The sequence below is a fragment of the Oncorhynchus masou genome, chromosome 5, assembly GCF_036934945.1.
Source record: "Oncorhynchus masou masou isolate Uvic2021 chromosome 5, UVic_Omas_1.1, whole genome shotgun sequence".
Classification (NCBI taxonomy): domain Eukaryota; kingdom Metazoa; phylum Chordata; class Actinopteri; order Salmoniformes; family Salmonidae; genus Oncorhynchus; species Oncorhynchus masou.
The window spans coordinates 83,928,334-83,945,543 of record NC_088216.1 but is presented as its reverse complement, the minus strand read 5'-3'; the positions used below and the strand labels follow the sequence as shown (position 1 = coordinate 83,945,543).

The 17,210-nt window shown below is 44.4% G+C and overlaps 1 protein-coding gene across 3 annotated transcripts in view; it reads left to right on the top strand.

Moving 5' to 3' along the window:
* Nucleotides 1–17,210, top strand: part of soat2 (sterol O-acyltransferase 2) — a 37,975-nt gene that overhangs the window by 13,479 nt on the left and 7,286 nt on the right. For all 3 annotated transcript variants that reach the window (XR_010455745.1, XR_010455744.1, XM_064967024.1), the window contains exons 6-12: nucleotides 2,876–2,983; nucleotides 6,213–6,495; nucleotides 8,046–8,121; nucleotides 9,290–9,420; nucleotides 10,255–10,384; nucleotides 16,047–16,144; nucleotides 16,307–16,405. Coding sequence is in view for 1 of the 3 variants with exons in the window: in XM_064967024.1 (XP_064823096.1) it covers nucleotides 2,876–2,983; nucleotides 6,213–6,495; nucleotides 8,046–8,121; nucleotides 9,290–9,420; nucleotides 10,255–10,384; nucleotides 16,047–16,144; nucleotides 16,307–16,405 (925 nt within the window). In the remaining 2 variants the exon portion in view is untranslated. The remainder of the gene's footprint in view (nucleotides 1–2,875; nucleotides 2,984–6,212; nucleotides 6,496–8,045; nucleotides 8,122–9,289; nucleotides 9,421–10,254; nucleotides 10,385–16,046; nucleotides 16,145–16,306; nucleotides 16,406–17,210) is intronic.

Here is a 17,210-nt window from a genome sequence, read left to right as displayed (position 1 = left end):
TCAAAATGGTTGACGAAGTCATCTGCAGAGAGGGAGGGGGGAGGAGGATTCAGGAGGGAGGAGAAGGTGGCAAAGAGCTTCCTAGGGTTAGAGGCAGATGCTTGGAATTTAGAGTGGTAGAAAGTGGCTTTAGCAGCAGAGACAGAGGAGGAAAATGTAGAGAGGGAGGGAGTGAAAGGATGCCAGGTCCGCAGGAGGCGAGTTTTCCTCCATTTCCGCTCGGCTGCCCGGAGCCCTGTTCTGTGAGCTCGCAATGAGTCGTCGAGCCACGGAGCGGGAGGGGAGGACCGAGCCGGCCTGGAGGATAGGGGACATAGAGAGTCAAAGGATGCAGAAAGGGAAGAGAGGAGGGTTGAGGAGGCAGAATCAGGAGATAGGTTGGAGAAGGTTTGAGCAGAGGGAAGAGATGATAGGATGGAAGAGGAGAGAGTAGCAGGGGAGAGAGAACGAAGGTTGGGACGGCGCGATACCATCCGAGTAGGGGCAGTGTGGGAAGTGTAGGAAGAGAGCGAGAGGGAAAAGGATACAAGGTAGTGGTCGGAGACTTGGAGGGGAGTTGCAATGAGGTTAGTGGAAGAACAGCATCTAGTAAAGATGAGGTTGAGCGTATTGCCTGCCTTGTGAGTAGGGGGGGGAAGGTGAGAGGGTGAGGTCAAAAGGAGAGGAGTGGAAAGAAGGAGGCAGAGAGGAATGAGTCAAAGGTAGACGTGGGGAGGTAAAAGTCGCCCAGGACTGTGAGAGGTGAGCCGTCCTCAGGAAAGGAGCTTATCAAGGCATCAAGCTCATTGATGAACTCTCCGAGGGAACCTGGAGGACGATAAATGATAAAGATGTTAAGCTTGAAAGGGCTGGTAACTGTGACAGCATGGAATTCAAAGGAGGCGATAGACAGATGGGTAAGGGGAGAAAGAGAGAATGACCACTTGGGAGAGATGAGGATCCCGGTGCCACCACCCCGCTGACCAGAAGCTCTCGGGGTGTGCGAGAACACGTGGGAGGACGAAGAGAGAGCAGTAGGAGTAGCAGTGTTATCTGTGGTGATCCATGTTTCCGTCAGTGCCAAGAAGTCGAGGGACTGGAGGGAGGCATAGGCTGAGATGAACTCTGCCTTGTTGGCCGCAGATCGGCAGTTCCAGAGGCTACCGGAGACCTGGAACTCCACGTGGGCGTGCCCGGCCCACGAGGTGTGGAGCATTTGTATGGTCTGTGCAGAGAGGAGAGAACAGGGATAGATAGACACATAGTTGACAGGCTACAGAAGAGGCTACGCTAATGCAAGGAGATTGGAATGACAAGTGGACTACACGTCTCGAATGTTCAGAAGGTTAAGCTTACGTAGCAAGAATCTTATTGACTAAAATGATTGAAATGATACAGTACTGCTGGAGTAGGCTAGCTGGCAGTGGCTGCGTTGTTGACTTTGTAGGCTAGCTGGCAGTGGCTGCGTTGTTGACACTACACTAATCAAGTCGTTCCGTTGAGTGTAATAGTTTCTACAGTGCTGCTATTCGGGGCTAGCTGGCTAGCTAGCAGTGTTGATTACGTTATGTTACGTTAAAAGAACGACAATAGCTGGCTAGCTAACCTAGAAAATCGCTCTAGACTACACAATTGTCTTTGATACAAAGACGGCTATGTAGCTAGCTAGCTACGATCAAACAAATCAAACCGTTGTACTGTAATGAAGTGAAATGAAAATGTGATACTACCTGTGGAGCGAAGCGGAATGTTGACCGGGTTGCTGAAGTTCTATTCGGTAGACGTTGGCTAGCTGTTGGCTAGCTAGCTAGCAGTATCTCCTACGTTAAGGACGACAAATAGCTGGCTAGCTAACCTCGGTAAATTAAGATAATCACTCTAAGTCTACACACTCTAAACTACACAATTATCTTGGATACGAAGACAGCAAAGACAACTATGTAGCTAGCTAACACTACACTAATCAAGTCGATCAGTTGAGTGTAATAGTTTCTACAGTGCTGGTATTCGGTAGACGGTGGACGTTAGCTAGCTGCTGGGCAGATAGCAGTGTAGACTACGTTAGGACAACGAAATACGATAATTACGCAATTATCTTTGATACAAAGACTGCTATGTAGCTAAGAAGAAATTGCTAAGATTAGACAAATCAAACCGTTGTACTATAATGAAATGTAATGAAAAGTTATACTACCTGCGGACCGAAGTGTAGATGCGACCGCTCGCTCAACCCGGAAGCAGACGCTCCATTCTAGAATTAGTTCATTTTATTTAAACAGACGCTCCATTCTAGAGTTAGTTCATTTTATTTAAACAGACGCTGCATTCTAGAGTTAGTTCATTTTATTTAAACAGACGCTCCATTCTAGAGTTAGTTCATTTTATTTAAACAGACGCTCCCATTCTAGAGTTAGTTCATTTTATTCTGTTATGAGTGGCCTTAAACTGAACCTGATCCATTAGATATATTATAATGTAGGAACATCATGTATTTACATGTGGATCCTCTTGACCTTGTCATTGTGAATTAGTTTATTGTACCTCTAGTTTAAGTTTACCTAGAGTGTGTACTCCAGGTGAGCTTATCTATCATGCAACACCATTATATGATGGGATTCATCTCAAACAAACAAACAAACAAACAAACACAGGACACTAGACATGAACTTAATGTTTTGTACACTTTCCACTAGAGAGAATGTACTGTCCACATGACACAATATTGTGCTATCATGCAACAATCAATTGTGTCGTACATCGTCTCTACTGGGCAAAACATTCATTTCATGTCTAGTGTCGTGTTTGTTTGTTTGAGCTGTTTGAGATGAATCCTGTCAGAAAAATGTAATACTGTATATGATAGTTAGATGAATCCTGTGTGTGTGTTCCTCCACAGTGATCTGTTTGAGATCAACCACATTCGGACCATCTACCACATGTTCATCTCAGTGCTCTTCCTCTTCATCATCAGTACACTGGCTGTGGACTACATCGACCAGGGCAGGTGTGTGTGTGTATGTGTGTGTGTGTGTGCGTGCTGCTTAGCGAGTTGCGCTTTCTCCTGATTTGGCTCACACCGAGGCTCAAACACAGGACCGCTGCCTTGCTAGCAAACGTGAACGCCCTCCCGAAGCGTCTTACCAGTCGCGTCACGCAAAAACCTAGCTATTCGTTGACGCAATCGGGGACACATCAGGCTAAGGAGTAAGTTTCACATATCAAATCAAATCTAACTTTATTTATCACATGCGCCAAATACAACAGGTGTAGATCTTACAGTGAAGTGTTTACTTACAAGCCCTTTAACCAACAGTGCAGTTCAAGAAGAGTTAAGAAAATATTTACCAAAGCAACTAAAATCAAAAATAATAAAAAGTAACACAATAAAATAACAATAACGAGGCTAAATACAGGGGGTACCGAGTCAGTGTGCAGGGTACAGGTTAGTAATGAGGTTATATACAGGGGGTACCGGTACCGAGTCAATGTGCAGGGGTACAGGTTAGTAATGAGACTATATACAGGGGGTACCGGTACCGAGTCAATGTGCAGGGGTACAGGTTAGTAATGACTATATACAGGTACCGGTCAACCAGGTTAGTAATGAGACTATATACAGTGGGGGGTACCGGTACCGAGTCAATGTGCAGGGGTACAGGTTAGTAATGAGACTATATACAGGGGTCAACAGGGGTACAGGTTAGTAATGAGACGGTACCGAGTCAATGTGCAGGGGTACAGGTTAGTAATGAGACTATATACAGAGGGTACCGGTACCGAGTCAATGTGCAGGGGGTACAGGTTAGTAATGAGGTTATATACAGGGGGTACCGGTACCGGTACCGAGTCAATGTGCAGGGGGTACAGGTTAGTAATGAGACTATATACAGGGGTACCGGTACCAAGTCAATGTGCAGGGGTACAGGTTAGTAATGAGACTATATACAGGGGGTACCGGTACCGAGTCAATGTGCAGGGGTACAGGTTAGTAATGAGACTATATACAGGGGTACCGGTACCGGTCAATGTGCACAGGGTAATGAGACTATATACAGCGGGTACCGGTACCAGGTCAATGTGCAGGGGTACACGGTAGTAATGAGACTATATACAGGGGGTACCGGTACAGGGGTACAGGGTAGTAATGAGACTATATACAGGGGGTCAATGTGCAGGGGGTACAGGTTAGTAATGAGACTATATATGTGCAGGGGTACAGGGTAGTAATGAGACTATATACAGGGGGGTACCGAGTCAATGTGCAGGGGGTACAGGTTAGTAATGAGGTTATATCAATGTGCAGGGGGGGTAATGAGACCAGGGGGTACCGGTACCGAGTCAATGTGCAGGGGTACAGGTTAGTAATGAGACTATGTACAGGGGGTACCGGTACCGAGTCAATGTGAGTACAGGTTAGTAATGAGACTATATACAGGGGTACCGGTACCGAGTCAATGTGCAGGGGTACAGGTTAGTAATGAGACTATATACAGGTGGTACCGAGTCAATGTCAATGTGCAGGGGTACCGGTTAGTAATGAGACTATATACAGGGGGTTAGTCAATGTGCAGGGGGTACAGGTTAGTAATGAGGTTATATACAGGGGGTACCGGTACCGGTACCGAGTCAATGTGCAGGGGGTACAGGTTAGTAATGAGGTCATTTGTACATGCAGGTTAAAGTGACTAAGCATAGATAATAAACAGAGTAGCAGCAGTGTAAAAACAAATAGCTGGGGGGGGGGGGAGAACTCGTCTAGGTCGAAGCGACCGTCTGTGATTGCATACTCCCTAAAGACCTTTGCTCTGAAACTCAGCAATATTACTGTTGTTTGTCCCTCTTGAGCCACTGTAGTGACATCATAGCCAGAAACACTTCCTCAAAATAGTCTGAATTAATAATCTAAGATAAATCAAGAAATCTGTCAATAGTTGCTTACGTCTTTTCACCGAGGAGGTCTTAATCTGGCAATTTTATATCTAACTAAAATGTTTGGTGTAGTATATCTCAAGTTTAAAAAAAAAAAGCATAAAAAACTTAGCATCTCTTGTGGAATGACAACTAACACTTCATGTTCCCACTCCTACTAGGAGTAGTACTGTTGACCAATCACAGACAAAGGTTTAGACTGGGAAGCATACGATAAGCTTCAGACTTTACTAAGGTTTTTGAAGCGTCCATTCTATTACATTCAATATATTCTATTACATTTCAATATTCAATTCAATATATTCTATTACATTTCAATATTCAATTCAATATATTCTATTACATTTCAATATTCAATTCAATATATTCTATTCAATTCAATATATTCTATTAATTTCAATATATTCTATTAATTTCAATATATTCTATTCAATTCAATATATTCTATTCAATTCAATATATTCTATTCAATTCAATATATTCTATTCAATTCAATATATTCTATTACATTTCAATATTTTCTATTCAATTCAATATATTCTATTCAATTCAATATATTCTATTCAATTCAATATATTCTATTCAATTCAATATATTCTATTAATTTCAATATATTCTATTCAATTCAATATATTCTATTCAATTCAATATATTCTATTAATTTCAATATATATATTCAATATATTCTATTCAATTCAATATATTCTATTAATTCTATTTAGGTTCTATTTATTCTATTAATTTCAATATATTCAATATATTCTATTCAATTCAATATATTCTATTAATTTATTAATTTCAATATATTCTATTCAATTCAATATATTCTATTCAATTCAATATATTCTATTCAATTCAATATATTCTATTCAATTCAATATATTCTATTCAATTCAATATATTCTATTAATTTCAATATATTCTATTCAATTCAATATATTCTATTTAATTTCAATATATTCTATTCAATTCAATATATTCTATTCAATTCAATATATTCTATTAATTTCAATATATTCTATTCAATTCAATATATTCTATTCAATTCAATATATTCTATTCAATTCAATATATTCTATTCAATTCAATATATTCTATTCAATTCAATATATTCTATTCAATTCAATGTATTCTATTCAATTCAATATATTCTATTCAATTCAATATATTCTATTAATTTCAATATATTCTATTCAATTCAATATATTCTATTCAATTCAATATATTCTATTCAATTCAATATATTCTATTCAATTCAATATATTCTATTCAATTCAATATATTCTATTCAATTCTATTCCCAGACTGGTGCTGGAGTTTGACCTGTTGTCCTATGCCTTTGGGAAGCTACATATAGTAGGTTTGGCCTGGCTGTTGATGTTCAGCTACACGTTGGCCGTGCCCTACTATGCCCTGTCTCTCTGGGGGACTCGCTACCATCGCAGCCCGGTACAGGGGGTACTGTCGGTGGGCGCTGGGCTGGTGCTCTCCGCCTTGCAGGCCGCTGTACTGGGGGTTCTCCCTATATACGTGGTCTTTCACTACCAGCTGCCTCCAGCCTCACGATTCATCATCATATTGGAACAGGTATGGACAACATTGTATAGTAAAGTCAACACTATGAAATTTGGAATTACTAGAAGACGTATGGATGGATGTGTGTACCTACAGTGGTGTGTGGTGAAGATCTGACTGGTAGTGGTGTGTGGTGAAGAGCTGTCTGGTAGTGGTGTGTGGTGGAGAGCTGTCTGGTAGTGGTGTGTGGTGGAGAGCTGTCTGGTAGTGGTGTGTGGTGGAGATCTGACTGGTAGTGGTGTGTGGTGGAGATCTGACTGGTAGTGGTGTGTGGTGGAGATCTGACTGGTAGTGGTGTGTGGTGGAGATCTGACTGGTAGTGGTGTGTGGTGGAGATCTGACTGGTAGTGGTGTGTGGTGGAGATCTGACTGGTAGTGGTGTGTGGTGGAGATCTGACTGGTAGTGGTGTGTGGTGGAGATCTGACTGGTAGTGGTGTGTGGTGGAGATCTGACTGGTAGTGGTGTGTGGTGGAGATCTGTCTGGTAGTGGTGTGTCTGGTGGAGATCTGACTGGTAGTGGTGTGTGGTGGAGATCTGTCTGGTAGTGGTGTGTGGTGGAGATCTGACTGGTAGTGGTGTGTGGTGGAGATCTGGTAGTGGTGTGTGGTAGTGGTGTGTGTGGTGGAGATGACTGGTAGTGTGTGGTGGAGATCTGTGGTAGTGTGTGGTGGAGATCTGACTGGTAGTGGTGTGTGGTGAAGATCTGTCTGGTAGTGGTGTGTGGTGGAGATCTGACTGGTAGTGGTGTGTGGTGGAGATCTGACTGGTAGTGGTGTGTGGTGGAGATCTGACTGGTAGTGGTGTGTGGTGGAGATCTGACTCATAGTGGAAAGTTTAGTAATTAAGTAAAGACAGTGATGAATATAGACACGAGCATCAACAACATCTCATATTATATGAGTAAAAATAGAGAACTGATCCTGATTGGACAGTGTCCCATCTCTGCTTGTTGTGACAGTGTTTGTATTCATCCTGATTGGACAGTGTCCCATCTCTGCTTGTTGTGGCAGTGTTTATATTTAACTGGATTGGACTCATCCTATCTCTGCCCTGCTCCTCTTATCTTCACACTGATATTGTCAATAAAGAAAGGTTGATTTAATAAATCAGCTGGATGACTAGCTTGGTCATTTGTTATCTTTTTTTCTAGAGTACTTTTTAGAATTGGCAGGAGAACATATGAGACTTTGGATGCAGTAACCAAACCTGGGTTCAAACACTATTTGAAATCATTTCAAATAATTTAGCTGAACTTGATTGAGATTAGCTGGTGCAAGGGAAACAATAGAAGAGTTACAAAAGATCAGCCCTGTCCATCTGGCTCTCCAGACAGGCTAAAAAAAAAGGCTTAAAGTATTTGAAAGATTTCAAAAACGATTTGAACCCAGGTCTGGCAATAACTCTCACAAGGACAATTCTATTCCAATCCCTTGATTCATCTAAGGTGTGGATGTCAATGTAACAAGTTACAGTCATTCATTGTTCATGATTGATTTGTTTTATTGCCTTAGCTGGCTCCATTTGCCTTTTGTACAACGTTTACGTGTTGTCTCCTGTTCAGATCCGTTTCCTGATGAAAAGCTACTCTTTCATCCGAGAGAATGTCCCAGTCATCCTAAAACACAAGACAAAGGAAGGTAATGACAAGGATAATGTAATGTAATATCAAATAATTAATGTAATGATGCAGAAACTACCACCCAATGACGATTGGATTTATATTGGAGTCATTCAGTGCATTCAACTGACCATGATGAGTCATGTTGTCAATACAGTGTCAGAACCTCAGAACCTTGTCTAAAGTGTTTATAGAGCTGACACATAGAACCTCAGAACCTTGTCTAAAGTGTTTATAAAGCTGACACATAGAACCTCAGAACCTTGTCTAAAGTGTTTATAGAGCTGACACATAGAACCTCAGAACCTTGTCTAACATGTTTATAGAGGTGACATATAGAACCTCAGAACCTTGTCTAACGTGTTTATAGAGCTGACATATAGAACCTCAGAACCTTGTCTAACGTGTTTATAGAGGTGACATATAGATCCTCAGAACCTTGTCTAAAGTGTTTATAGAGCTGACACATAGAACCTCAGAACCTTGTCTAACATGATTATAGAGGTGACATATAGAACCTCAGAACCTTGTCTAACGTGTTTATAGAGCTGACATATAGAACCTTGTCTAAAGTGTTTATAGAGGTGACATATAGATCCTCAGAACCTTGTCTAAAGTGTTTATAGAGCTGACATATAGAACCTCAGAACCTTGTCTAACATGTTTATAGAGGTGACATATAGAACCTCAGAACCTTGTCTAACGTGTTTATAGAGCTGACATAAAGAACCTCCGAACCTTGTCTAAAGCGTTTATAGAGCTGACACATAGAACCTCAGAACCTTGTCTAAAGTGTTTATAGAGGTGACATATAGAACCTCAGAACCTTGTCTAAAGTGTTTATAGAGCTGACATATAGAACCTCAGAACCTTGTCTAAAGTGTTTATAGAGGTGACATATAGAACCTCAGAACCTTGTCTAAAGTGTTTATAGAGCTGACATATAGAACCTCAGAACCTTGTCTAAAGTGTTTATAGAGGTGACATATAGAACCTTGTCTAAAGTGTTTATAGAGGTGACACATAGAACCTTGTCTAAAGTGTTTATAGAGGTGACATATACAGTAGAAGCTTGGGGCCAGGATTTTTTCCTGACCATGTGGCCTGACCAAGATAGGCCCTGTATTGTCATGACATCACCTCAACAGACAATACTGCCTGACTAATGACATCATTGTGTTTCTCAGGAGAGGGTCCAGGGTTCCCAACGTTCTCGAGCTACCTCTATTTCCTCTTTGCTCCCACCCTCATCTACAGAGAGTCTTACCCCAGAAACACACACATTAGATGGAACTATGTTGGCGTAACGTTTGCTAAGGTGAGTTATTTTCCCATTTTTAATCTTAATGATAGATTGTCTGTATTGTCTGCTGTAGATATACAGTTCATGTTTTAGTCTATTTTAAAATAATCAGTGAACGTAATCACCCTAATAATAAATAATTGATTTGATTTCATACTGTGAAGTGTTTTTCCAGAGCCCAATTTGCTTTGTATAGTAAGGGAGAGACTACCCTTATTCGCCCTCTGTTGGTCGAGGTGTTGAATGCAGTCTGTGGCTCAGTATTGTTCCAGTAGCAGGTCATTGACATACCAGTATAGTTCAGGTCTCCAAGCTATACTATAATTTAACTGTTATCTCTAATCTTATCAGTATGTACACTATATTATTGTATATACCAGTATAGTTCAGGTCTCCAAGCTATACTATAATTTAACTGTTATCTCTAATCTTATCAGTATGTACAGTATATTATTGTATATACTGTGTAGTATCTTTTGCTTTTATAATTCTGAACTCTGGACAGATTCCTCGGCCATGGTTAGCCAATGGGAATTGGCAAGACCGTACAATCAGATCTGGTACCAGGCTAGTCAATCTACTGCTACAATACAAACAGATCTGGTACCAGGCTAGTCAGTCTACTGCTATACAATACAAACAGATCTGGGACCAGGCTAGTCAGTCTACTGCTATACAATACAAACAGATCTGGGACCAGGCTAGTCAGTCTACTGCTACAATACAAACAGATCTGGGACCAGGCTAGTTAGTCTACTGCAATACAATACAAACAGATCTGGGACCAGGCTTGTCATGGGTGACTTTTCCATTTATCTTCAACCTGTTTCCTTCCTGTCCTCCACTCAGATTCTGGGCTGTCTTTTCTACGGTTACTTTATCCTGGTGAGACTGTGCATACCTGTCTTCATGAATGACAGCAACAAGCCTTTCAGCACCAGAACCCTGGTTCTGGCCTTGTTCCATGCTACACTTCCAGGTAATTCGGCAGTCAGTGTATATATATATTTATAGAAAGCCACATCAGCAGAAGAATGTGGCCTGTATTCTAATTGGGAGTGGTGAATTTTTAAGATTTTTGTTTTTATACCTTTATTTAACTTGTAGGCAAGTCAGTTAAAAACTAATTCTTATTTTCAATGACGGCCTACCCCGGCCAAAACCCCGGACGACGCTCGGCCAATTTTGCTTCGCCCTATGGGACTCCCAATCACAGCCGGTTGTGATACAGCCTGGATTCAAACCACGTTGTCTGTAGTGACGCCTCAAGCACTGAGATGCAGTGCCTCGGACCACGGAGCCACCCGGGAGCCCCAGAGTGAACTGTGGTGCCCTGATGGTGTTTGCACTTTTTATAACCTTTATTTAAGGAGGAAAGAAAGACCAACCTTATCCAATGTGAACCTATCAGGGGGTAGGACCCAGAATGCACTAGGACAGAAGGCTTACTGACAAAGTTCTAGTTTGTTAGGTTAGAGGAGGTCAAATCTAAATGTATTTGTCACATGCTTCGTGAACAACAGGTCTAGACTAACAGTGAAATATGTACGGGCTATTACCAAGCATTGAGAGAGAAAGAAAACAGAGAAATAATTGACATTTAAACACGTAATAATAAAGTAATATTATTTAATAATAAAGTGATAATAAACAAATAATAAATATGCAATGTGTAACTATAACGTGGCTATATACATGTGTAGGGGTACGAGGTAATAACTTGACTATATACACGGGGTACCAGCACTGAGTTTATGTGTAGGGGTACGAGGTAATAACTTGACTATATACACGGGGTACCAGTACTGAGTTTATGTGTAGGGGTACGAGGTAATAACTTGACTATATACACGGGGTACCAGCACTGAGTTTATGTGTAGGGGTACGAGGTAATAACTTGACTATATACACGGGGTGCCAGCACTGAGTCTATGTGTAGGGGTACGAGGTAATAACTTGACTATATACACGGGGTGCCAGCACTGAGTTTATGTGTAGGGGTACGAGGTAATAACTTGACTATATACACGGGGTGCCAGCACTGAGTTTATGTGTAGGGGTACGAGGTAATTGAAGTAGATATTTACATATAACTAGGAGTAAAGTGACAAATAATAAACAGTAACAGCAGCGTATGTGATGAGTCCCCCAAAAATGTGTGGAAAATGGGTCAATGCAGAGAGTTAAAGAGTTAACCAAATAGTTACTCGGACTAACTATTTAGCCTTATGGCTCGGGGTAGAAGCTGTTCAGGGTCCTGTTGGTTCCAGATTGGTGCATCGGTACCACTTGCCGTGCAGTAGCAGAGAAAACAGTCTATGACTGGGGTGGCTGGAGTCATTGACAATTTATAGGGCCTCCCCCTGACACCGCCTGGTATAGAGGTCCTGGGTGGCAGGAAGCTTGGCCCCAGTGATGTACTGGGCCGTACGCACTACCCTCTGCAGCGCCTTGAGGTTGGAGGCCGAGCAGTTGTCATACCAGGCGGTGATGCAACCAGTCAAGATTCTCTCAATGGTGCAGCTGTAGAACTGTTTGAGGATCTGGGGACCAATGCCAAATATTTTCATTCTCCTGGGGGGGGGGGGAAGGCGTTATCGTGCCCTCTTCACGACTGCGTTGGTGTGTGTGGACCATAATTGATCCTTAGTGATGTGGACAAACAGGAACTTGAATTTCTCGACCCGCTCCACTACAGCCCTGTTGATGTCGTGCTCGACCCTCCTTTCGTAGTAGTCCATGATCAGCTCCTTTGTCTTGCTGATCAATTTTTTTTTTGAGTGAGAAGTTGTTTTCCTGACACCACACTGCCAGGTCTCTGTTCTCCTCCCTACCGTCATGTTGTTGGCAAACTTAATGGTGGCAATGGAGTTGTGCTGTCCACATAGTCGTGGGTGAACAAGGAGTACAGGAGGGGGGACCAAGCACACACCCCTGAGGGGCCCCCGTGTTGAGGGTGAGCGAGGCGGATGTTTTGTTGCCTACCCTCACCACCTGGGGGAGGCCAGTCAGGGAGTCCAGGATCCAGTTGCAGAGGGAAGTGCTCAGTCCCAGGGTCCTTAGCGTAGTGATGAGCTTGGAGGGCACTATGGTGTTGAATGATGAGCCTTATTCAATTAACAGCATTCTCACGTAGGTGTTCCTCTTGTACAGGTGGCAAAGGGCAGTGTGTGGAGTACAATAGATATTGTGTGATCTGTGGATCTGTTGGGGCCGTATGTGAGTTGGACTGGATCCAGGGTGTCTGGGATGATGGTGTTGATGTGAGACGTCACCAGCCTTTCAATGTTTTTCATGGCTACAGATGTGAGTGGTGTGGGGCGATAGTCATTTAGACAGGCTACTTTGGCATTCATGGGCACAGGGACTATGGTGGTCTGCTTGAAACAAGTAGGTATTACCGACTGTCAGGGAGAGGTTGAAAATGTCAGTGAAGACACTTGCCAGCTGGTCAGTGCATGGTCCTGGTAATCAGCTGTAGCCTTTAGCTCAGTGCGGATGTTGCCTATAATCTATGGCTTCTGGTTGGGGTATGTACGTACGGTCACTGTGGGGACAATGCTGTCGATGCACTTATTAGTGACGTCTGTGACTGATGAGGTCATCGAATGGAACACCACTTCTGTCTTGAGAGCGTCGCTGTTACTTCCGGTTTAAGTTACTGCTTGTAAGCAGGAATCAGGAGGATAGAGGTACAAGGCACTGCATCTCAGTGCTAGAGGCGTAACTACAAACCCCGGTTCAATTCCAGGCTGTATCACAACCGACTGTGATTGCGAGTCCCATAGGGAAGAGCACAATTGGCCCAGTGTCGTTCGGATTATGGTTTGCCCGGGGTAGGCCTTCATTGTAAATAAGAATTTGTTAACTGACTTGCCTCGTTAAATAAAGGTCAAATAAAAATAAAAATAAAAGATTTGCCAAATGAAGTGCGAGGAAGAGCTTTCTATGCGTTTCTGTGTGTTGAGTAAAGCTGATCTAGTTTTTTCACCTCTAGGTGCACAGTTGACATGCTGGTAGAGATTCGGTAAAAGGGATTTCAGTTTTTCTGCCTAAAAATCACCAGCCACTAGGAGCGCAGCTTCTGGATGAGCGTTTTCTTGTTTGCTTATGGACTTATACAGCTGGTTGAATGAGGTCTTAGTGCCACAGCATCGGTCTGCGGAGGTAAATAGATGGCTACAAATAATATAGATGAAAACTCTATTGGTAAATAGTGTGGTCTACAGCTTATCATGAGGTACTCCACCTCGGGCGAGCAGTACCTTGATATTAGAGATTGCGCACCAACTGGTGTTAACAAAGAGACACACACTTCCCCTCTTGGGTCGACGCTGCCGTTTCTGTCCTGCCGATGCATAGAAAAACCAGCAAGATGTAAACGATGATGATGTGTGTGTGTGTGTGCGTGTGCGTGTGCGTGTGTGTGTGTGTGTGTGTGTGTATTTGTTCAGCCACGACTCCGTGAAACTCAGAATATTATAGTTCTTCAGGTCCCGTTGATAGGATAGTCTCGAACGGAGCTCGTCCAGTTTTTTCTCCGGTGATTGTACGTTCGCCAGTAGAACGGAGTCTAGGGGCAGTTTTTATGTAGTTTTGTCAGGGTGCCGGCACGTTCGCCTCTCTTACGTCGCCTGTTTTCTTTTCCGAGTCTCTGGGTTCGGGGTCTGGTCCGGGGTGAGCAGTACATCTGCTGTTCTGATGTTTCATCATCGCAAAAAAAAGAGAAGAAAACACACAAAATAGTAAAAGCAGCTGCTCTACATTGCAGTGCGATTCTATAGATCTACAGGTGATCTATTTACTATGAACGACAGGGAGATTAGTCTCCCAGAGAGATAACACACTGTTCTTTATCTATGGTGTCTCCAGTCTATTCCCTAGGCTGTGATAGGAACTAGCATTACAATGAGATAATAATGCCAATACAACCTCTGAGTTTATGGTTGTGACCCGATGTGTTGTCGAGTTTCTTACTGTGAGGTAAGTGGACAAGTCAGATGAGTTGAGTTACTTGAGTACGTTCTGATAGTGGGGTGGTAAATCTCTCTCTCTCTCTCTTTCTCTCCCCCATCCTCCCTCTCCTCTCTCCTCCTCATCTCTCTCCCACCCCCATTCTCCCTCTCCTCCTCTCCTCCCCTCTCTCCCACCCCCATCCTCCCTCTCCCACCCCCATCCTCCCTCTCCTCTCTCCTCCTCTCCTCCCCTCTCTCCCACCCCATCCTTCCTCTCCTCTCTCCTTCTCCCCTCTCTCCCACCCCCTCTTCTCCCTCCGATCCTCCCTCTCCTCTCTCCTCCTCTCCTCCTCCCCTCTCTCCCACCCCATCCTCCCTCTCCTCTCTCCTCCTCTCCTCCCTCCCACCCCCTCTTCTCCCTCCCCTCTCTCCTCCTCTCTCCCACCCCAATCCTTCCTCTCTCTCTCTCAATCTCCCCTCTTCTCCCTCCCATCCTCCCTCTCCTCTCTCCTCCTCTCCCCCTCTCCCCCTCTCTCTCCTCCCCTCTCCTCCTCTCTCCTCCCCTCTCTCCCATCCCCATCCTCCCTCTCCTCCCTCCCACCCCCTCTTCTCCCTCTCCTCTCTCCTCCCCTCTCGCCCACCCCCTCTCCTCCCCCTCCTCTCTCCTCTCCTCCCCTCTCTCCCACCCCCATCCTCCCTCTCCCTCTCTCCTCCTCCACCCTCTCCCACCCCAACCTCCCTCTCCTCTCTCCTCCTCCCCCTCTCTCCCACCCCCATCCTCCCTCTCCTCTCTCCCCTCCTCCTCCCCTCTCCCACCCCCATCCTCCCTCTCCTCTCTCCTCCCCTCTCCCACCCCCTCTTCTCCTTCCCCTCTCCCTCCCCTCTCTCCCACCCCCATCCTTCCCTCTCCTCTCTCCTTCCCTCTCCCACCCCCATCCTTCCTCTCCTCTCTCCTTCTCCCCTCTCTCCCACCCCCATCCTCCCTCTCCTCTCTTCTCCCCTCTCTCCCACCCCCTCTGCCACCCCCATCCTCCCTCTCCTCTCTCCTCCCTCCCACCCCCATCCTCCCTCCTCCTCTCCTCCCCTCTCTCCCACCCCCTCTTCTCCCTCCCCTCTCTCCCACCCCCTCTTCTCCCTCCCCTCTCTCCTCCTCTCCTCCCCTCTCTCCCACCCCAATCCTTCCTCTCCTCTCTCCTTCTCCACTCTTCTCCCTCCCACCCTCCCTCTCCTCTCTCCTCTCTCCTCCTCCCCTCTCTCCCACCCCTCTCCTCCTCTCATCTCTCCTCCCCCCTCTCCCACCCCCTCTTCTCCCTCTCCTCCTCTCCTCCCCTCTCTCCCACCCCCATCCTCCCTCTCCTCTCCTCTCCTCCCCTCTCTCCCACCCCCTCTTCTCCCTCCCCTCTCTCCTCCTCTCCTCCCCTCTCTCCCACCCCAATCCTTCCTCTCCTCTCTCCTTCTCCCCTCTCCTCCCACTCTCTCCCACCCCTCTCCTCCTCTCATCTCTCCTCCTCTCCTCCCCTCTCTCCCACCCCCATCCTCCCTCTCCTCTCTCCTCCTCTCCTCCCCTCTCTCCCACCCCCTCTTCTCCCTCTCCTCTCTCCTCATCTCCTCCCCTCTCTCCCACCCCATGCTCCCTCTCCTCTCCTCCCTCTCTCCCACCCCCTCTTCTCCCTCCCCTCCTCCCAGGTATGTTACTGCTACTGCTGGCGTTCTTTGCCTTCCTCCACTGCTGGCTAAACGCCTTCGCTGAGATGCTACGCTTTGCAGACAGGATGTTCTATAAGGTATAACTTCCACACGCACACACACACACACACAAATAGTCTACACATGATACCTCTGAAACACACTGTCTATTTGTTATAATCAGACCAGGAAAAACGACTGGCACTATTTAAAATGCTCTAGAACCAAGTTAAATCATTTTCATCCTTTTTGTTCTGCAGGACTGGTGGAACTCGACATCGTTTGCCAATTACTACAGGACCTGGAACGTGGTGGTTCATGACTGGCTTTACTACTATGGATACAGAGATTTTCTCTGGGTAACTATCTCCGCTAAATATCACCCTAAATAAGCCCCAAATCTCATACAGACCCACTACTCCAGCCAAGTTCCAGTGTTAGCATCGAAAACAGAGATTAAAAAAAAATAATAATCTAAGAGATGAAATGGGATTGACCGTCCACAACCCTGTTAAACCCTGCCTGTAAAAAAAAAGAGCTGACCTACTCTAACGCTTAAAAGGCTTAAAAAACGAGAAATGAGGTAAAAGGGTTCAAAATGACTAAAACTGCAGAGTAAGTAAAGCCATTGGCCCGTAAAAGCTTGGAGGAAATACAGCTGTCACACAGGTTAAAAAGACCTGCTCCTTCAATGAGGTCAGAGCATGTGCACCTGCGTCAGAATGAACGACCAATGAGCAATGGGGAAAAAGTACTCAGTTGTCATACTTGAGTAAAAATAAAGATACCTTAATAGGAAATGACTCGAGTAAAAGTGAACATCACCCAGTAAAATACTACTTGAGTAAATGTAAAGATACCTTAATAGAAACTGACTCGAGTAAAAGTGAAAGTCACCCGGTAACATACTACTTGAGGAAAATTCTCCAAGTATTTGGTTTTAAATACACATATCAAAAATAAAAGTAGAAATCATTTCAAATTCCTTATATTAAGTAAACCAGACGGCACAATTTGTTCTTGTTTTTACTAATTTACGGAGAGCCAGGGGCACACTCCAACACTCAGACGTAATTTACAAACGAAGAATTTGTGTTCAGTGAGTCCGCCAGATCAGAGGCAGTAGGGACGACCTGGAGCCTCATTTATATAATGGACTTAATA